This window comes from Chlorocebus sabaeus, chromosome 2 (genome assembly GCF_047675955.1).
Source record: "Chlorocebus sabaeus isolate Y175 chromosome 2, mChlSab1.0.hap1, whole genome shotgun sequence".
Lineage (NCBI taxonomy): Eukaryota > Metazoa > Chordata > Mammalia > Primates > Cercopithecidae > Chlorocebus > Chlorocebus sabaeus.
Window position 1 is genome coordinate 6,892,230 of NC_132905.1, and position 21,356 is coordinate 6,913,585.

At 50.1% G+C, this 21,356-nt stretch overlaps 1 protein-coding gene and 1 long non-coding RNA gene across 2 annotated transcripts in view; both read left to right on the forward strand.

Moving 5' to 3' along the window:
- The first annotated feature begins 386 nt into the window (after positions 1-386).
- Positions 387-7,666, forward strand: LOC140710238 (uncharacterized). The gene is made up of 4 exons (XR_012091183.1): positions 387-692; positions 4,327-4,390; positions 5,903-6,089; positions 7,595-7,666. It is a non-coding gene; the product is annotated as an uncharacterized lncRNA (long non-coding RNA).
- A 2,462-nt stretch (positions 7,667-10,128) lies between these two features.
- BMP7 (bone morphogenetic protein 7) overlaps positions 10,129-21,356 on the forward strand; it is a 98,694-nt gene continuing 87,466 nt past the window's right edge. The window contains exon 1 of the mRNA XM_008013385.3: positions 10,129-11,089. Within this exon, the coding sequence (XP_008011576.1) occupies positions 10,672-11,089 (418 nt within the window). The 5' untranslated portion in view covers positions 10,129-10,671. The remainder of the gene's footprint in view (positions 11,090-21,356) is intronic.

Genomic DNA, 21,356 nt, shown 5'->3' on the forward strand with positions numbered 1-21,356 from the left:
GTGAGTTTCACCATGTTGGTCAGGGTGGTCTTGAACTTCTGACCTCAGGTGATCCACCCACCTTGGCCTCCCAAAGTGCTGGGATTATAGGCGTGAGCCATTGTGACCGGCCAGGCAGCACTATAATTATACCTACTTTACAGGTAAGGAAATGGGCTCAGAGACCACTATCAGGCTGGCTGAATTAAAACATGGTTCCATTGCTTTCTGGCAGTGGAATTGATTAATCTGAGCCTCAGTTTCCTCATCTGTAAATTGGGCACAAAAATATCTATTTCAAAAGAGTTGTGAGGATGAAATGAGGTGATGCAGATAACTGGACCGGGCGTCTAGACTATTAGCCGTCATTGGTACTGATGTCTGTTGGTGTGCTGTCCTCTCCGACTCGGAAGTACTTGATGCCACTGTCTGCAGTGATGCTGCGGGTGGGAGGAGCTTGCATGTGCTCTGAACACTTGACGAAAATGAAAAAATTTGTTTTTTAGGGTTTGTGTTCTGAGGCTCAGTTGTCTAGGGCATGAGTGCTTGAAGAAGAGAAAAGCTCCCCGGGACGCTTGCACATGTGCTCCGGCAAGTCTGCATCTGACTCTCAAGGCTGTTTTGTCACCTGATCTCCCAGTGACTCTGAGATGGTTGATGAGTCCGGCTCAAGGAGTGGAGAGCTCAGGGGCATGCCCACTGCCACTCAGCAGGTGAGTGACAATCCCGAGTTACGCAGTATTCCAGACAGAAACCAAGACGTGCTCACAGAGAGGTCATTCACTCATTCAGCAAATATTCACCGAGTATCAACTACATATGGGACACTGTTGTGGGCTCTACTCATGGTAGTGAACAAATCAGACCAAAACACATGCCCACATTTCCATGGCAGGAGAGAGACAATGAACAAATGAACATGTAACTGTTGTATTTCAGGTGGCGATGTTAAGAGAAAAAGAAAACATGGGTTGCTTCTGATAGACGGGCAAGGGAAAACGTGAATGGTGAAATATTTGAGCAGAGACCCAGAGGAGGTGAAGGAGGTGAATATCAGCATGAGCCTTCCAGGCAAATGGCCCAGCAAGTGCAAAGGCCCTGAGGCTTTTGCAGAATCAAGGACACAGCTGATGCTTCTTGCTTTATGCATAAAAGCCCTTAGTGTAGAATTGCCAGATAGAATACACGGTGAGAAGTTAAGTTTGCATTTCAGATAAACAAAGGCTCATTGTTAGTATAAGTATGTCCTGTGCAACTTGGGACATATTTATTCAAAAAAAATGAGTCATTGTTTATCTGAAATTCAAATTTAACTGGATCTCCTATATTTTTTATTTGCCAAATCTGGCAACTCAACTCAGTGGTTTGTTATCATGTGAGCTATAGAAATAAAAATCTCAGGCTGGCTTTCCAGGGGCAACTGGCTGGGTGAAATAGGGGATCAGAATTGGGTCATCCAGTTTGAATGCTGGCTTTGTCATTTGTTAGTCATGTTTCTTGGCCAAGTCCTTTGACCCCTGGGCCTCCATATCTTCATCTGTGAAATGGGAGATACTGCATCCAATTTCAGGGTGATTAGAAGACAAGAGCTAATCAGCAAAACTTGGACATCAGATAGCTGTGTCATTCACGCTCACTCTTATTAGTTGTTGCATCATATGTAAGATGAGCTCAAATCTGTTCATCTTCCCAAAAGATCTTTTCACATGAGTTGGGACTAACCTGTTATATTTAGAGTAATGGTTTACCAACAGGGAGGCAATAAAGATAAAACTCGAAGTAAAAGAAAGAACACAATTTTTTTAAATGAGCAGAAACACAGTGAAGGAGGTGAGAGAAGGAAGAAAACAACAGAGATGGAGAGAAGCACGACGTGGGGTGGTGAGGAGTTCCCAGGACTCTGGGAGCCAGGAGCCCAGCCTAATCCTAGCTCTGCCCTGATTCACTGTAAGACTTTGGGTTCAACAGTTTCTCTTTGGGTGTCAATTTCTCTGTCTTCAAGATGAAGGAATTGAACTACATGTCTGCAGGACTTTTGTTGTAATGGACTGGAAACTCAGTACACAATGGCTTAAGCTGAACAGTCCTGGGTGGGGCTGGCTTCAGGGACAGTGGGCTCCAGGGACTCATTGATGCGGTCAGTCTCCTGCCTCCTCTTGTTTTACTGTCCTGTGGCTTCTCTCACAGGGCAGGCTCTCCCTGAAGGGAGGGAAGATGACTGCCAGCAGCAGCCCCTGACCTAGCAACCCCAGTGGGAAGAAAGATTCCTTTTCCTGGTAGTTCCAGCAAAAGTTCTAAAGTTGAATCTCACTGACTTAGATTAGGTCACATGACTTACTGAACCTATCGCATGTGCGTCTCTGATGGACCAGGCTGGGTCACGTACCCACCTGAATTTTAGAGAAGAGGATAGTTCAACCTGAAATACAGGGACTGACAGTGAAGAAGGGACATTTCCACTGAAGAAAGCAGAGGAAATCTTGGCCAGGCACAGTGGCTTATGCCTGTAATCCCAGCACTTTGAGAGGCCAAGACAGATGGATTGTTTGAGGCCAGGAGTTCAAGATCAGTCTGGCCAATGTAGTGTAACCCTGTCTCTACTAAAAATATAAAAATTAGCCAGGTGTGGTAGTGCATGTTGTAGCTGTAATTCCAGCTACTCAGGGGGCTGAGGAGGGAGAATTGCTTGAACCCAGGAGGCAGAGGTTATAGTGAGCTGAGATTGTGCCACTGCACTCCAGCCTGGGGACAGAGGGAGAGTCTGTCTCAAAAAAAAAAAAAAAAAAAAAAAAAGAAAACAGAAGAAATCTTCGCAGAAGAAGGAGAAAAGGCAGGGGTCTCAAATTAGGTGGGCTTCCAAAGTGTTTTCTATGAAACCGTGGGAACAGAGAAAATGGTAGTGAAAAGAAACCAAGCCTGGGGGCTCTGGGCCCCTGCTGGAATCACCTGACAAAAGGCAGGGTGTCCAGTCCGATTTGAACTTCAGATAAACGACGAGTGAATTTCAGTATGAGTATATTTAATACATATACTCCAATATCATGGGATATACGCATACTAAAATTCATTCACTGTTTATCTGAAATTCAAATTGAACTGCACACCCCATATTTTTTTGCTGAATGTGGCAACCCTAGTCCCTCCCCTGCTCTATTTAACCAAAGAAGCTCTGTTTCTATTTTCTGTGCCGAGCCTGTGTGAAAAACTTCCTTGACCAAAAGTTTTAGCTGCTGAACAAAAGAGAAGGCCTGTATCCTTTTAACTGACATGGTTGCCATGCTGTCTCCAGCTCCCCAGTGCTGTATCCAGCAGGGCTCCTGGCTGCAGGCAACAGAAACCAGCTTGGGCGGGCTGGTGCAGAAAAGGAGTCCACTAGAGGATCTTGGAGGCTCACAGAACCCCTGGGAAGGCCAGAGAACCAGGCTTGGGGGCTCCGTAGTTGGGACACGGCCCCACATCACTCTGCAGAATGGTCTGGGCCTGCGCTGATAGCTTCTGGGGTCGGTGACTCTGACTGACTGAAACTTGGTCACCTGTCAGGGCTCTGGCTGCAAAGGAGGCGAGACAGTGCTTTTCTGGATATTCACCAGATGGGGCATCCTCAACCATAAGAGATGGCTCAGATCTAGCTGGGAGGAGGGAGATGCTGAAAAGCAGGAGCAGTGAACCCTCACTCCTGCTCTTGCAGATGGAATTCTGGTTTTTGATGTTTCTGGGGAGACGGGGAGTTTATCAGATCAGTCACCAGGGGCCAAACAGCAGAGTTTTGCTGGGAAGGGACTCTGGGGAAGGTTAGGGTCAGAGTTTGCCTAAAGGGGCTGACAGTTCCAGCTTTTTCAGCCACTGGCTCAGTAGCCCTCAAATCATGAATTCAATGGAGCTGTTTTGAAATGCATCATCCTTAGTGGTCCTTTGGTTTGGGTGATGGGTTGGGGGAGTCTGGGCACATCCTCCAGACACAGCAGAGCCCTTTATGAGGCCAGGGGCAAACCAGATTCATCGAATCTGACTGGTAGATGTGTCTTCTTTGGTCTAATGACCAAAACGAGTTCAATTAGTTGCCAATAGATAAACATTGAGAGATGTCACCATTCAAACTCAAGTTTCTAGCTTCTCTGGAAAATTAGAACTATCTGGTGATGTTGGAATCAAATTTCTGGATGGCATCACCCATGGGCATGTGGTTTCCAGTTCACCCCAGTCTGCACCCCTCCTTACTTATCCAGGCCAGTGTCTCCTGCCACCTGTCACTGTGTCTGTGCTCATGATTGCCTTTCATTAAATTAAGAGGAAGGGAAATATTCCTTGGGCCTCACATTGCATCTCTGTATTTATGTTACCTGGCAGGTGCCCACTGGCTTTTGAGTGCATGACTTCTGCAATAAAGGAGGAATTGAAGAGGGGCTCAGAGGTATGTTCCTCAAATACTGATAGGGCATCTACTGTGTGCAAGGCCTCCATGGGCACTGGGAGATCCATCCAGGACTAAGACAAACCCTGTGTTTTGGTGTACCTCAATGTTTAAGGACTTAGGTCCTGGAACAAGATAGCCGGTGTCAGAATTCTGATTTTACCATTCATTCACCATTGGTGTGGCTTTGGGCGGGTTCTCTCAAGTATTTGAGCCTCAATTTCCTCATCTGTAAAATGGGGATAATACTAATAAAAATAATACAAGGTAGTTGGGAGAAGTAATGAGTTAATTTAAAAAGACAGCCAGAATCACAGATAATGAAGTTTTAATTTGAAGCACCAGTTGGTCAGCTGTAACTTCAGAAATGTGGAGCCTCGATCATCAACATACAGTCTGAAGACCACAGCCTCTGAGGCCCCAGGAGCTGATGAGGAGTGCAGAATCTCAGCCCACTCACACTGGCTGGGTGGGAATCTGTGTTCTAGCAGACTCCCAGGGCATTCATATGCACAATTGGGTTGGAGAAGTGTTGCTTTACGTTAAAACAAGGAAGGAAGGGGCTGCTCCCAGGTCACTGAACATTCACTGATGCTTAAAGGCCTGTGCTGAGTAGACAGATGTGGCTTTGGATCCTGGCTTCATTACAGATTGGCTGTCTGACTTTGGACAAGGTGCTCTCTGGACGTTGGTCCTCCTTCTCTGCCATCTGAGGAGCAGAACTAGCCTCTCCATGCAGTGAGGGGTTGCAGGTGACGTGGGCTTGGGCAGTGCAGGCTTAGCAGGTGTCCAGCAGAAGCAAGTGCTCCCAACAGGTGACAGGTCGGCCGCTCCCTGTCACGTTTTGGAAGGAGGAAAAGGCTACCTCTAATGCTGAACCAAGGATAGTGCTCAAAACCATACCAGACTTCCTCCAATCAAGGAAGAAATACAGCCCTGATAATAATAAACACTGCTTCCCCCTAGCTGGCTTCCAGATCCTAGAAATCCTGCATGGTATCAGCTTTCTCTAGAGTGTGTGCATCGTCTGTGTTTTCCATTTGGAACTGTAGCCACTGCCATGTGTACTTAAGACTGATGGAAGACGTTTAGTCTCTCATTCTGCTGCTTTTAAAGTTGTGCAAAGAAAATCTCAGAGTGGGCAAACGTGAGGAGTCCAAGCCTCCCGTGCAATGAGAGATCTCATGGGAGAGGGAGACAAAATTTCACCACAGGTGTGCTCTAATAACTTCCTCTGCAGGGTCCACCTCTCTGCACACAAGGATTTTCAAGCCTGTGCACGAGGCGGCTCTTGGCCTTCTATTCCTTGTTGGGGTTGGAGGTCCAGGTCATCTGGCCTTAGCCAGGTGGTGTGGACAGAGAGAGCGGCCCACTGGCTTCCTTGACTGTGCTCCCCAGGTAGCCCCAGGGCCAGCCGAACCTCCTCTAGGGCAGATGGATGAAGATGAGGTCCCCACCTCTCTGAACAGTGTGTGTGTCAGCAGAATTCTTTTCTTCTTTTTACTGCCTTAGAGAGACATGCTGACTTGGTCAAAATCGCTTCGGCAAGATGTGACTGATGATGGAGGAAATGAAAACTCCTGGCCCAGCACTGGGAGGCCAGCAGGCGAGGGGCACGGACCCTGGGCCGGGGCCGCCTGACACAATAACACCCCTCACAATTCCAGGCCATCTTTCATCCAGGCAAAGGCGGCCCCAGGTGTGGAGCAGACTGGGGCAGATCGGATTACGGTCCTGGAGCCTAGTGCTGGGTGCCCTGGCCAGGGGAGCCACAACTGGGAGTGTGTGGGTGGGGGACTAGCTGCTGGGGAAATGAGATAGGCCCCAGGGAAGTCCCTGGGCCCGGCTGGCCTGCGGTGGGCCTGGGCACAATGTGAGGATTGGAATGCAGTGATGACCCTTTCATCTCTAATGTTCCCTTCCACTTCGCTCTCTCTTTTGCTCTGGTACTTTTGCTCTTGCTCTCAGAGTCAGGATACATTTGCTTTTCTCTGCTTGGCCAAAAAGCAGATCATCATGAAAAGTTTTGTTGTTGTTTTGTAACTCAGGAGGCTTTTCTGTTACCATATTTTCCTTTTTATCCAGATGGTAACATAATAACATTTATCAAGGGTTTTCTCTGTGTCCCAGGCACTGTGCAAAGCCCTTTCCACGAATTAACTTCTGAAACATCACAGCGATCCCAGAAGACAGGCGCTATCAGTCCCCCATTTTACAGATGGGGGAACTGAGGTGTAGAGAGGTTAAGTCCCTTGCCCATGGTGCACAGCTGGAAGAGACAGAGCTGGAGTGTGAATGTGGGTGGGCAAGCTCCAGTGCCCAGACTACCTCCTCCACACAAGATTTGCCCTTGGCAATCTCAAAGCCTTTTCTGGTGGTGGCCTCAGCTCCCAAACTGGCATCGGATGCACTCCCAGATGGATATTTCTTGCTTGCTGGTTTTCATTCATTCATTCATTCATTCATTCATTCATTCATTCGGCATTCACTGAGGGGCTGGTGCAGTCTTGGGGATGCCTCTGGGGGAGGAAACAGGGAAAAGAAAGACCCCCTCCCCCAGCATGGATCACAGGAAAGATAAGGCTAAATGGGGGTTTGTGGGAGTTCAGAGGAAACCTTATCTCTTGAGGTCTTGGATATGAAGGGCATGTTGTCTCTCCCTCTTGCATGAGAAAAGGTGGCATCTCGGAGGAAGGGTTTCTGGGGTGAGGGATCTGGGAGATGCCTTAGCTTGGCGCCTGCACTGGCGCCTGCATGGCCAGGCCTCAGTCAACCGGTCTCTTTAGGTGTTGGCTGTGCTTATTACTATTCATTCAACAGGTACTAATTGAGCACCTGCTGTGTGCCAGGCTCAGAATAGGCTCAGGTGAGATGCACAAAGAAGGGTAAACTAGAATCCTTGCTTAGACACTGACAGATCAGTTGTTTCATATGTAAATTGTAGCACCGAGACCTGCTGCCCCTGCCCCCAGCCTCACCTGCTTGTGAAGATCCCTCCAAAAGATTTGAGAGTAGATAAAAAGCAGAGACTACCACTGAAGGGCAGGGCTGCTGTGGCTCCTTGTTGTTTCAGACTTTGGAAGAAAGTGACCTCCTTTCTCTCTGCTGGCACTGGAGGTGGCATAGCCTGCGCCTGGCAAGCCAGCGCTGGAGGGTGTGTGCAGGGCTGGGGACTGAGCCTGGTTTCTGTTCCCTTCTCTTTAGGGCTCAAGCACTTGCTATTCCTCCACCTGGGATGCCTTTCCCTGGAAAAGCCTGTCTCTTTCTTGTCTTTCAGAACTCAGGTCAGTGGCATCTCCTCGAAAAGCTGCCCTCCCCACCCTCCATCACCTCACCTTGTTTATCTGCCCCTCCCCCCCCCCCCCCCCCCACTGCCTGTCAGTTATCACAGGCTGAAGTGACCCAGGTTCTCCAGTTGCACACTCTCAGATGGATCCTGGATGACTGTGGCACTACTGCAATTTCCCCAGTGGCCCTGGGGTAGGATTCCTGCACACCACGATGCCCACCTTTCCTTCTGCCTCCTGCATGTCCTCCTCTGCCTGGCTTCTGAATTGTTTCCAGAGAGAGTAATGGACAAGACCTGCCTCTCCTCCAGTCCCTGACTCTTATTTGAGGCTCTTGCTTTGCTTCCCTGGCCTGGAGGCCGCGGCTCCTTGATGGAGTCCGCCATGTGGGTTCGCTTATGGCCGTGTCTTCCTGCCCAGCATTGTGCTTGGCCCCAGGACTGGCCACATAATATCTGGGTCAGGTGCAAAATTAATACGGCGCAGGGGGGACTTTGTTCATAGGTGATTTAGAACTGCATATGGTGACCCCAGAGTAGGAAACCAAGTGTGGGGCCCTTGAGAGCTGGGGGGCCCTGTATGACTGTCCAGGTTGCAGGCCCCACAGCTCCCCACCTGATATCCTGTGCTCCATGCTTGTTGGTTGAAGGAAGGAGTGAATGGATGAAGACCAGGTGGTGGGGGTGGTTTGAGGGCCTTGCCTGGTGGGTGGGCAGAGGCCCCTCCCTGGCATGGGGCTCAGGACCTGTTACATCTCACAGCCTGGGGCCTATGTATAAATGGCCAGGACCTGCAGGCTGGCATGGGGGCTCAGAACCTGTTCCACCTCACTCTTGGGGCCTATGTATAAATGACCAGGACCTGCAGGCTGGCATGGGGGCTTGGAACCTGTTCCACCTCACAGCCTGGGGCCTGGGTGTAAATGGCCAGGACCTGCAGGCTGGTATCTTTCTGCTCCTTGCCTGGCCTCTGGCCTCCCCTTTCTCTACCCATGTGGCTCCTCAGGCTGCCATCTAGTCCAAAAGTCCCCAAGGGAGACCCAGAGGACCACTTGGCCAAACTACTTCTGCTCCAGAAAACTGTCGAAGACCATAATTCTCTTCTCCAGCTCTCCTGCTCCAGGAAGGACAGCCCCAAAGTGAGGCTTAGCCAGAGCCCCTCCCAGACAACCCCCCTGCCCCCCGCCGCTTCCCTAACCTCAGCCCTTCCCAGTTCATCCCAAAGCCCCTCTGGGGATCCTCTCTCACCCAGCCCCAGCAGGGGAAGGAGACAGGATGAACTTTTACCCCGCTGCCCTCACTGCCACTCTGGGTGCAGTAATTCCCTTGAGATCCCACACTGGCAGAGGGACCAGTAGGTTCTGAGTGATCTGGGGACTCCCTGTGACAGCGTGCATGTCTCAGTATTGATTGAGGGATGAATAGATGAGGAGGCAGGAGAGGAGGCTGATGGGGAGGTCTCAGGCACAGACCCTTGGAGGGGAAGAGGATGCGAAGACCAGCGGCTGGCTCCCCAGGCACTGCCACGGGGAGGGCTGATGGGAAGCCCTAGTGGTGGGGCTGGGGTGTCTGGTCTCAGGCTGAGGGGTGGCTGGAAAGATACAGAGCCCCTTAGAGGAGAAAGTGGGAAGAACCCCCCAGCTCAAACGAAGTTCACTTATTCACTCAACAAATCGTGATTGCGCAGCCACAGTGGCTACCAGGCGCTGGGTTCAAGGCACTGCGGGCACCAGAGCTGCGGAGAAGATCGCTGGTCCTGGCCTCAGTGCGCTGGGCGTCTAGCGGGGATAAGAAGGCAATAAAGAAGCCACGGAGTAACTCAAACAACAATTCCAGACAGCAAGAGAAATTACAGGAAAGAAAACAAATGTACGTGGGAGTGAGGTGAGGAAACAACCTCAGCCTGGCAGGTCTTGGAGGTCTCTGGGAGAAAGCAGGGTCTGATGGGGGGCGGGAGGTGGTGAGCCGGGAGCCGTCCAGGCGGAGGGAATGGCGAGCGCAGAGACAAGCTGGCAACCGGTTCAGAGAGGCGCAGAGGGGTCAGCGTGGCTGGCTTAAAAGGAGACGGGGACTGAGGGGCAAGACCGCCTCAAGGGTCACCGCTTCCAGGAAGCCTTCTATTTCCGCGCCACCTCTGCGCTTCCCCAACTTTTCCCACCGCGGCCCGCAGCCCACCGGTCCCGCTCGGGCCGCCTTCGTGGTCCGGACCGCGAGTGCCAAGAGGGCAGAGCCGGCTCGGATTCCTCCAGCCGCATCCCCGCGACGTCCCGCCAGGCTCTAGGCACCCCGTGGGCACTCGGTAAACATTTGTCAAGCGCTCTAGAGGGAATGAATGAACCCATTGGGCACAGCTGGGGGGAGGGCGGGGCCGAGGGCAGGTGGGAGGCCGCCGGCGCGGGAGGGGCCCCTTGAAGCCCGTCCTCCTCCTCCTCCTCCTCCTCCTCCTCCGCCCAGGCCCCAGCGTGTACCACTCTGGCGCTCCAGAGGCGGCCTCTTGTGCGATCCAGGGCGCGCAGGGCTGGGAGAGCGCCCCGGGGCCCCTGCTCTCCACGCCAGAGGTTGGAAGAGGGTGGGTCGCCGCCGCCTGAGGGCGAGAGCGCCAGAGGAGCGGGAAGAAGGAGCGCTAGCCCGCCCGCCTGCCTCCTCGCTGCCTCCCCGGCACTGGCTCTCTGGACTCCTAGGCTTGCTGGCTGCTCCTCCCACCCGCGCCCGCCTCCTCACTCGCCTCTTCGTTCGCCGGGGCTGCTTTCCAAGCCCGGCGGTGCGCCCGGGCGAGTGCGGGGCGAGGGGCCCGGGGCCAGCACCCAGCAGGGGGCGGGGGTCCGGGCAGAGCGCGGCAGGCCGGGGAGGGGCCATGTCTGGCGCGGGCGCAGCGGGGCCCGTCTGCAGCAAGTGACCGAGCGGCGCGAACGGCCGCCTGCCCCTTCTGCCACCTGGGGCGGTGCGGGCCCGGAGCCCGAAGCCCGGAGCCCGGGTCGCGCGTAGAGCCGGCGCGATGCACGTGCGCTCGCTGCGCGCTGCGGCGCCGCACAGCTTCGTGGCGCTCTGGGCACCCCTGTTCCTGCTGCGCTCCGCCTTGGCCGACTTCAGCCTGGACAACGAGGTGCACTCGAGCTTCATCCATCGGCGCCTCCGCAGCCAGGAGCGGCGGGAGATGCAGCGCGAGATCCTCTCCATTTTGGGCTTGCCCCACCGCCCGCGCCCGCACCTCCAGGGCAAGCACAACTCGGCGCCCATGTTCATGCTGGACCTGTACAACGCCATGGCGGTGGAGGAGGGCGGCGGGCCCGGCGGCCAGGGCTTCTCCTACCCCTACAAGGCCGTCTTCAGCACCCAGGGCCCCCCTCTGGCCAGCTTGCAAGATAGCCATTTCCTCACCGACGCCGACATGGTCATGAGCTTCGTCAACCTCGGTAAGGGCAGGCGGGGGTACGCGTCTCTGTTCGGGGGCACTTTGAAACCGGGAGGGAGGGAGCCGCTTCTTCTATACAGCCCGCCCAGCTTTCTGCTCCTGGTTGAAATCGCAGTGCCTGCCCGAGGGTCTCCCACCCACGGCCCTATGGCTCCCAAGCTGTGTGCGCCTCCAGGTCTGGCGCGCTGGGCTCGGTGGGCCTGTGGGGGTTACTGGGAAGGAGGGATCCTCCGAAGTCCCCTCCATGTTACGCCGCCGGCCGCATCTCTAGGACTGGAGGCGCCGGCCGTTCAAAGCGCGGGGCTTGGTCATGTGAGCTGTCCTGGGCTGGCGCGGCTCGCGCTACCTGGATGTAAAGGGCCCTTCCCGGCGAGGCTGCCTTCCCGCCCTTCCTGGGCCCCTCTCAGCCCTGCCTGGCCCTGGCATCGCGGCCGTCGCACTCCCTTACCCGCCCTGACAAGCCCTACCTGTCCCCTAGTGGTGCGCCCGCCTTAGCGTACCGCGCGCTCCGAACGCCTTGGGGCCCCTCTCCGGGCCGCCGGATGCCCCATTCTCTCTTGGCTGGAGTTGGGGAGCTTGCTAGTTTGCGTACTTTTATTTTTTCTTTCTTTTATTTTCTTTATTTTCTTTTTTTCTTTTTTCTTTTATTTTTGAGACGGAGTTTCACTCTTCTTGTCCAGGCTGCAGTGCAATGGCGCAATCCCTGCTCACCGCAACCTCTGCCTCCCGGGTTCAAGCGATTCTCGTGCCTCAGCCTCCCGAGTAGCTGGGATTACAGGCATGCACCACCACGCCTGGCTAATTTTGTATTTTTAGTAGAGACTGTGTTTCTCCATGTTGGTCAGGCTGGTCTCGAACTCCCGATCTCAGGTGATCCTCCTGCCTCAACCTCCCAAAGTGCTGGGAATTACAGGCGTGAGCCACTGTGCCCTGCCGCTAGTTTTCTATTTTAAATATTTAGTGGTAGGTCTCGGGCCGGCAGAATCCATTTTCAGCGTGTATCACGTGTGGCGCGCAAACCACAGGTTTTGGCGATTGGGTTGCGCGGGATCTCCGAGCTGACGCCGCGGGGGCGACTGGGGGTCCCAGTTTACGACTGGAGCCGCGACGACCCCGGGGACGCGAGCCTCGGGGCTGCGGCGAGGGCCGGGGAGCTCCCCCTCCGTCTGCGCGCACTCATTCTCCAGACTTGTTCAAACTAACCCCCGGCAGCGCTCTGCGGGACTGATGATCAAATATTTGGTTTCCGAGATAACACGCCCGGATAGCGCTGTTTCCTGAGCGCTTTCATTCTACTTGTGTAACTTGCTGCGAAAACCCGAACCAAGTCAAGACAGCAAACTCACGCCCACGGGCGCTGTGTCAACATGGAAATAATGATACTGAAGCCCCACGCTGGGCACCTGGGGCGTGGACTGGGGGTGCGGGGAAGCGCAGATCCGCCTTCATGCTTCCCCCTCCTGATAAGGTCCCTGGAGTTCCCTGGGAGGCCATTGTCTGTACTTAATAACCAAATCCAGCTAGTGAGCCAAGCTTCAGCGAGCAAGGGGTGGGAGGTTTAGATGCTAAAATACCTTCAAGAAAGTTTAAATTATACTAAGCAGCCAGTTAAGAAGGAAGCGGCAACATATGACCTGATTTAGAACCATCTCCAAGATGCATGAGGTGGAAAGAAGCAAGGTGCAGGTGAGTGGCCTGCATGTATGCTTTTGTGTATCATCGTGTCCTCCTGGAGGAAGACACCAGGAACTGGAGAGAGATTTTACTAGAGGGCTAGAGAGGTGGGGGCACAGCTGGGGCTTAGGGAGTGGGAGCTGGGGTCTAATTTTTCATTGTCTGCACTTCTGTATTGGTGATTTTTTTAAAAAAACAATGTGTATTTATTAACTATACCAAAAACTAAAGGAAAATTCCAAATACATACACACAAATAATGAACGCAGAGCTCTGTCGCCCTCCTGAAGCCTGGGGTTAGCCACGGCCCTTTCTCTGGTGGGGGATTTATGGCATCTTCCGTTCTGTTGGGTACCCCGGACTCCCACTGAATGTGCAGATCCCAGCGGCTGCCTTCAGAGCCTGACTGGGGTCATTAAAAAGGTATTTGTAATCTCCGGCTTCTGTAGAAGGGCCTGCAAACCAAGAGCAAAAAAGCCGCCACTGCGCGGTGTGGGCTAGGCCCCAGGGGCTCCCTGTCCCCCAGAGAAAGACCAGGTTGCTCGGAGGGTGCCTTGGGAACTTTGGTGCTGGCTATTTGCTTCCCCCATGGCGGCAGGAGCAAGCTGGGACTTGTTTGGGAAGGCCACAGCTGGGTGATTTTCCTCCTCTGGCTGTATACACACCTTTCAATCCATTTCTTTCATCTTGAAAGGACAAAGACTGGCTTGTCTGAGCCTCTTAATCAGTCAGGCTGGCTTTGGGCTTTGTGGGACCCTGACTTTCTCAGGTCTAGCTTTCTGGGACATCACTCCAAATTAGATGGCAGAGTGGCTTTTAACAGAGCGCACTGACCTTGTTTTCTTTCTCTCTCTGTCCCTAAACTCGAGGTCATTAGTTAGGTGAAGACCTGGGCTGCAGTTTGGCGAGACGCTTCCTGTAGATGCTTCTAATGTTGGCCTTTAATTTCTGCTAAGCAGCAGCACAGGAATAAATTGCCTGTCCCTTCTGTTCTGTTGTAGCCTGGAATTTCTCCATAGGAGGGACTTGGGGGTGGCAGTAGGGTGGAAGAGGGTTGGGGGGAGGTGTAGCAGACTTGTCTGGCCACTGAGTTTGCTGAGAAAGAACACTGCTATACTGTTTTTCCTTGGATTGCAAATCATGTTGATCTGTAGTATTCAGTTTTCTAAAGGTAAGTTTATTCTCACAATTTACAGAAGAGTGAGAAAATATCACTAGCACATATCAAACTATTCCTTATTATTATGGTGGGACTTTGTCGGGGGGGTGGGGCATGGGTGAGGATCTTGGCAGCCTCTGCTGCCCCTTCCCTCTGCACTGCATAGCTCTGCTGTCTTGCAGGCAGGCGGCCTGCGTACGCTGGGGGACCCCTGCTTGAATTCTGAAGGCTTTTGCAGACCTGGTGCGTTTATTCTTCCTTCTGTCTGCCGCCAAACTGGTTTTTGTTCCTGTAAGTTGTTCTTGGAATTCAACTTTTTTGCCAGGCTGAGCGGGATCTAAACTAGAGGGAAAACTAGAGGGGAATTTACGACAAAACCAGGTGGTGGGAATGAGGACTAAAGGCTGCACCTTATGACAAAGCCCAGCCTGTACCATAAAGCTGGGCAATGTGAGCTGAGCTGCCTGAGTGAGACTCCCATCTTCCCAGCCTGGGCCCCTTAAGTTCAATGGCAAGATTTGTAAACTGGTTTGGATTAACAACCCCGACTCCTCTGTGTAGACTTAATTTTGGAATTCAAAACAGCTACCCTCTCTTAAATAATCCCCAGGCAATGGCGATTCTGCCCACTGAATCGAGCCGTAGCCCGTTGCCATTCCTTCTTTGGGAAGACCCAGCAGCTCTGTCAGGGATCTGCTAAAGTAGCTGGCTGGCACTAGGGCAGTGGAAGTCAGCGTGTTTATCTCTGGTCCAGGTAATGAAGGCATGAAATTTGTGTAATCTTTGAAGCTACATTGAAAAGAAGAGAAAGTTGGAAACCTATCATTACTGGAGTCAGCCTATGAAAGTGGCTTTTGTTCCTGTAGCTGAAGAGCAGGGAGCAGGCCGTGCAGTTTGATTTTTGCTTTTATGCCATCTGGCTGTCCTTTTTGTTGACAAGTGTTTGGCATTAAGACCTCTCCCATTGCCCCTCAAGAGCGGTCCCTACCACTGTAGAGTATTAGAAAAAGATTCTGTTACAGTTTAAAAATTTCCTTCAGGGAGTGCTTCGCAAAGGGGAGCGTGGACTGCAGGCATTTGCAGCTGTAACCTGGCTTGTGTTAAAATTTGGAAGGGGCTGTTCCACATTCCAGCACTCGGAGCGCCGGCCCTCACTGGTGAGCAGCCAAAGGTTAATATAGATGTCACACAGCTCCCCCCTCTTTCTTTCTTTCTGCAGAGCGCCTTTGCTATAGGAGTGCACCAACAGCTGTGTTTTTCGTAACCCTTTCAAAATCACTTCTTTTAAACCTCATTTTCCTGCTTATATAAATCAAAGATTTTCCTCCACTTTTCCCAAGCATGTATGTGACCCAGCTTTGAACTTTTTTCATCTTCGATGTATTTTCCTTCTGGAATCAAGGCAGGGTAAGGCTGAAACCTGGATGCCAGCCTGGGTGGCTGTTTTTGGTTTTGGTTCCAGGGTTGTCATTCGGTAGTGGAACGGTCCCCATGGAAGGGGTAACAGAGATGGCCTATTTGCAAATCAGTTTCAGGGCAACAAGGGGGATGACTCTCTGAATGCACAGAGAGAAGAAACTGCTTTTGAGATGCAGCCCCCTCAAGCTACAGTTTGGGGCTTTACCATGGCGTAGTAGGCTATCAAGCCTTGGCCGAGATAAACACAGCTGGTGCACGATCCTCTGACCACCGGAATGCCTGTGATGTGAGCGAATATCACATGTCCGCTGAACTCAGAGACAAGTGATGACTTCATTCCAGGGAGAGTCCCATCTAGGTTGATTGATCACTCCTATCACTTTAATATCTCCCCCTCATTTAGTAAGGTCATATTTGGCCCATTGCAAGAATCAGCGTGTCCTAAGTCTCCCCCGTCTCCACCCTTCCCCGTCTGCCCATCCGTGTAACCGGCTGAATATTTTGAATGGGGAGCCCTTTGCACCATGCTTCTGGCCACATGAATTCTTTCACGCTCACTCTTCAGGCTTAGCTGGGGGGCTGTCGGCACACTGTTTTCTTGGCAAGCCACTGCAAGGCTTCACCTTAATGCACTCTGACACTGTCACCGGGGTTAGGGCACAGGCGGGGATGTGTGGGACCTGTCATGTTATCGTCAGAAGGAATGTGCGGATTAGCCTTTACAGCATAGTGGTGGGAGAGCACTGCAGCTGTGTACACTTATTATAAAAGATTTAAGTCCCACTGGTAAAATCAATATATTGAATTGCACAACCCTCTGCTTTTAATTAGTTTAAATCAAATGCGCCGGTGCCATTTTGCCTCCTCTCGCCTTCATGGGGTGAGGAAATACCAATATTTACATAGAAACTGTTAATTTGTGGTGAAAATGATAACACATTTAGCTTTACACACTCAAATTGCTCCAGCCTGATGGATCCCAGATCAACGTGGAGTTGAGCTGAGGAGATGACGTCACCAGGAGCAGGGAGGAGACAACCGTGATGTCTGTTGCCTGGATCCTGGATTCCAGATGCAGGTGGATGTGTGTGTAGAGGCAGTGCCTGGGGATGCTGGTCCTTCAGAGAAGTGAGCCAGTTCTTTCTATTGCAGATCAGAAACAGTGAGATTGACCCACATCAGCTAAAATCCTTTCTTGGAAGCATTCTTACAAAATTGCGAAGGGGGCACTTGCTCTCGGGTCATTTTGAGCCTGTTCTCCCCGTATGCAAGGGTCATTTGCACTGGGCAGCTCAAGGCACGGTGCTTTATTTATTCCAGAGCTTCACATGCTTCTCTTTCCAATCCCTGAAACAGTTTATAGACGAAGGGGGGTTTGTTCACTGCAAATGATCCCATGTACGACCGCGGCTATTATGTGAGCCATTTGGTGTTAGCTGTGTGTTCAAGCTGGGATTGAATTTTCGCAGCAAATGGCATCTGACAAATAATATTTGACAAAAAAATGTGACTTGGTATTTCTTAATACGGAACAGATAGGTCATTTAAGCTTCCCGGGCAAAAAAATTTGCTCAAACCCGAACTGAAACGGCAATGCCAGGGAATACCAGGGCGGCTGCTGCGTATTTTTCCCTCTCCAAAGTGGAGTGTTTATGATTTGGGGGGATATTAGAGTGCATGAAGTTTGACACTTACTTATGCGAAACTCAGGCTAGCATGTGCAGTACTGCCTTTTCAACATTTGTGTCGGAAGGCATGGTGGGGAGCCGCGCAAAGCCTGTGCTGATCCGCGTGGAGTGGATTGAATTAATGACAACTCCGAGAGCACCAGCTTTAGGGTAATTGCTTTATTGTTTTGGAGCCAGGGTGCTTATAATCCGGTTCCTGTGCAAACATGTTGAACGTGTGTTAATGCATTTCCAAACCAGAGCCTCTCACACAACCCTGCTTTTCATTAATTGATGTCGGTAGCATGGTACAGTATTTCAAAGGGCTGGCCAAGTATAAACTGTGTTTCCAATTTCCTTCCTTTCCTGTGTTTGGAATGCCAATGTTAATTTGTTCCCATGCAGGAGCGGGGGCTGCCAACCGCGGCTTTCTATAAAGGGCTTCACAGTGAAGGCTTCCAGCCCTCGCTGATGCTTGGGGCTGCCTGGCCAAGTCTCCTGACACTTTGCAGCTAATTCTGGGTGATATATGGAGTGAGGGGTTGGGGGCTTCACTGCCGTGTAACGGAAGTTCTTGGTGACAGCAGTGGGTGTGACTTGGCAAGGGAGGTTGGAACGGCATCCACAGTGATTCTCTTTAGACACAGCCTAAACCCATGTGTCTGTTTCCACGATGACTGCATATTAGCTGTGTGACCTTGGGCAACTTACTTAACATCTCTGCATTTGTGTCCTCATTTTATAAAGGCTGCAATAGAATCTCTTCCTCAACAGATTCTGAAGAAACAGAAATCATATCACTCACGTGCAGAGGCCGTCACCACTAGGTGTACAACAAATGGTAGCTCTTGTTTTTACTGCTTTGGCCAAATGAAGATTTTCGTTGGTATATTAGTCCAAATTTCAGTTTTTAAGTACTTACTCTTAAAATGCTGAGATTAAACTGCCCATGTTGTTTTAAATGTCAAAAAAATGATCTCCAGAGTGTGAATATGCATGCGCCTCCCTCTTTCAGAGATCACTGGAATTTGAATGAACGCACCAAACTTATTTGAGGATGAACAGAGTCTAAGGCTGAATCTTTCCCCCAATTTTAGCGTCTATGGTTATTTAATGATTTTACTACTTGGGAAACTGGAACTCAGTGAGAGGGTGTACTGGAACTCTCTGTAGTGCCTTTGCAACTTTGAATTAAAAATTAATTTCAAAATAAAATGTTTAATTTAAAAAAATCACATTACTGAACTATTTCTTCCCACTCCTTTCTGGAAGACGGTCAAAGTACAAATTGTCTTTCCCTTCAAGGGAGTGACAAGCCCAAAGCATTCATTAACAGAACTGCACAACTTCCCCACTTTTTATTGGAGCAGGTGCAAGGCTGCCCAAGGCTCCCGCAGCTGGGGTTAGGCTGCAACAACAAAGCCCTGTGTGAATTCAGCGTGTTTAGAAGCCTCTGGAGACCAGAGGACGAAAGAGAATGTCTCCAGGGCCAGATACTGAGGGGTGGCATTTCTCGCTCAAGACTTTCCGTAAATTCCCTTCAACTCTTTCTATACTGTTTGGAAAATCCGACTTACCAAGTATTAGGTTTCCCTGCGTCTCTGAAGTCACGTGTTCTATCACATCTTTATCTCCCTGGAGTAACTTTCAAGTTTCAGTCTTTCGTTGCCTGGCTTAATTAAATGTGGTCATGAATAAAAACTTGCACCATTTCCAAAATCGAGAACTTACATGTTTCTAAGCATTGGGTTTAGGCCTGCCCTGTCTTGTGCTTCCAGCCTCTCTTCTGCTTTCATGTAGTTTGGACTACATGAAAAGAAGAAAAAAGAAAAAAGCTAAGCTCTTAGCATGACAGTTGGCATATAATGGTCCAAATACTCATCCCCCTGGCAACTTACACACACAAAGGCAGGCAAGTGTTTTTTTGGTTGTTTGTTTTTGTTTTTGTGGCTTGTGTTTTGGCCTTCAATAAAGGACACTTTTCCATTTTTTTTTTTTTTTTCCAGACAGCCTTATTCTCCCGCCCATGCACAGCCTTGCAGAATTCTCATGGTATAGAAGGTGCTCAGATACTGGTTGTTTCTGTGCACATATGGCATGAAGACAGTCTAAGCAGTCTCTTCTGAATGCTTTTGATCTCCAATTCCCACTACTACCTTTTCGGGTACATACCCTAAATAGTAGTAAGTTGTCTAACTACTGCAGGATAGCTAGGATAGCTTGTACTTCATAAAACATAGACAAAAATAGAAATTTAAGTAGGAGACACTAAAGCTAAAGCAATACAAAATTTTGGTGTTAATATAAATTTTAGCTGATGAATCATTTTAATTGTTAACACAATTTTAATTAATATACTTTTAATTAAAACTTAATTATGTTAAAATTTAATTAAGTTTGCAGTCACGAAAATTTGCAATGCAAGGGACTGTTCTTTGATGTTTTCAAAATCATGATTTAACAGTTTAGGATTACTGATCTAAAGGCCTGGTCCCAAATTTCGATGACCCTTCATCGGGTCAGTATACGTGAAGTTATTGCGTGTGAAGAAACTCACAATCTGGGTGGGTTAAAAATCCCAGAAGTTTGTTTTTCGTTTGTATCAGGTTATAGCTCTATCGTGGGTTCATGGTTGGGGTGTGGAGTTCTGCATGTTGGTGGCAGCAGGGTCCCTGGGAGAGGCTTAGGTCCTCAGAATGTCACGAATAAGGTGCCAGAAGGAAAGACAATGTGAGCTGTGCCTTGGCTTTTAATATTTCTGTCTGGAAGTGACTTTCTAACTTAAAAATTTTCTATTTTTGTGTATGTTTTATGAAGTACAAACTATCCTAACTAGTAGTTGTACAACTTATTTCTTTTCTTCTTTTCTTTCTTTCTTTCTTTCTTTTTTTTTTTTTTTGAGATGGAGTTTCACTCTTGTTGCCCGGGCTGGAGTGCAGTGGCGCAATCTTGGCTCACTACAACCTCTGCCTCCTGGGTTCAAGTGATTCTCCTGCCTCAGCCTCCCAAGTCACTAGGATTACAGGCGCCTGCCACCATGCCCGGCTAATTTTTGTTATTTTTAATTTGTTTAGTAGAGATGGAGTTTCACCATGTTGGCCAGGCTGGTTTCGAACTCCTGACCTCAGGTTTTATCCACCCGTCTCGGCCTCCCAAAGTGCTAGGATTACAGGTGTGAGCCACCTCATCCAGCCACAACTTATTTCTATTTAGGGTATGTACCCCAGAATTTCCTCTTCCCCCTGAAAGAGCTTCTGTTCACATTTCATGGGTAAAAGTGGGCCATGTGGCCAAACCTGACCCAAGGTGGGCAAGGAGATGATGATGCCACCACTTGCTCAGAAAGGCAAAGCACCAGAGAGTGTCCAGGAAATGGCACAGATGACATCGCACTATCATGGCTGAAGCATCTCTCACAAGATTCGAGGACAGAAATGTGAGAAGTAGGTTGTGGGGTGCGTTACTGAAACCAGACCTTCATTTTTCAACCCTACCTGTCATATATTTTTGTTGAAGCTAGTGAACTCCCATGATTGTCAGTTGGAATTTGCTTAACAATTATAATTGTAATGTATCTTTCCCTGCCTCCCAATGGGTTCCTCTTGCCTCCTCCCTCCTTGTGCTCCATTTTGGAGACTGATATTCTGGAAGCTTCCATCTCACTGAAGTACTCAATTGGTTTGACAAGAATAACATCTCTTTCCATTCCCACTTGTAAAATGACTTCCCTGTTTATGATTTGTCTTTCAGCAAGGGCAAGCTTCAGCTTTTGTGCAGTTCAGAACCTAGAGAATTAAGGAGCATTACTCTGCTCCTGGCTAATGAGGTGACTGCTGGTGTTTCCTTGGAAGGTGCAGGTTATCACTTTGCCACGAAATCTTGTCCACAATGGAAGAGCTGCTTGCTTTCTCTCCTGGGCCTTAGAGACTTTCTGTCTTCCTTCTTTTCTTTTCTTTTCTTTTCTTTTCTTTTCTTTTCTTTTCTTTTCTTTTCTTTTCTTTCCTTTCCTTTCCTTTCCTTTTCTTTTCTTTTCTTTTCCTTCTTTTCTTTTCTTTTCTTTTCTTTTCTTTTCTTTTTGAGATGGAGCCTCTCATTCCCCAGGCTGGAGTGTAGTGGCATGATCTCCACTCACTGCAACCTCCGCCTCCCAGGTTCAAGCGATTCTCCTGCCTCAGCCTCCTGAGTAGCAGGGATTACAGGCTTCTGCCACCATGCCCAGCTAATTTTTGTATTTTTAGTAGAGATGGGGTTTCATCATGTTGGCCAGGCTGGTCTTGAACTCCTGACCTCAAGTGATCCACCTGCCTCAGCCTCCCAAGGTGTTAAGATTACAGGCATGAGCCACCACA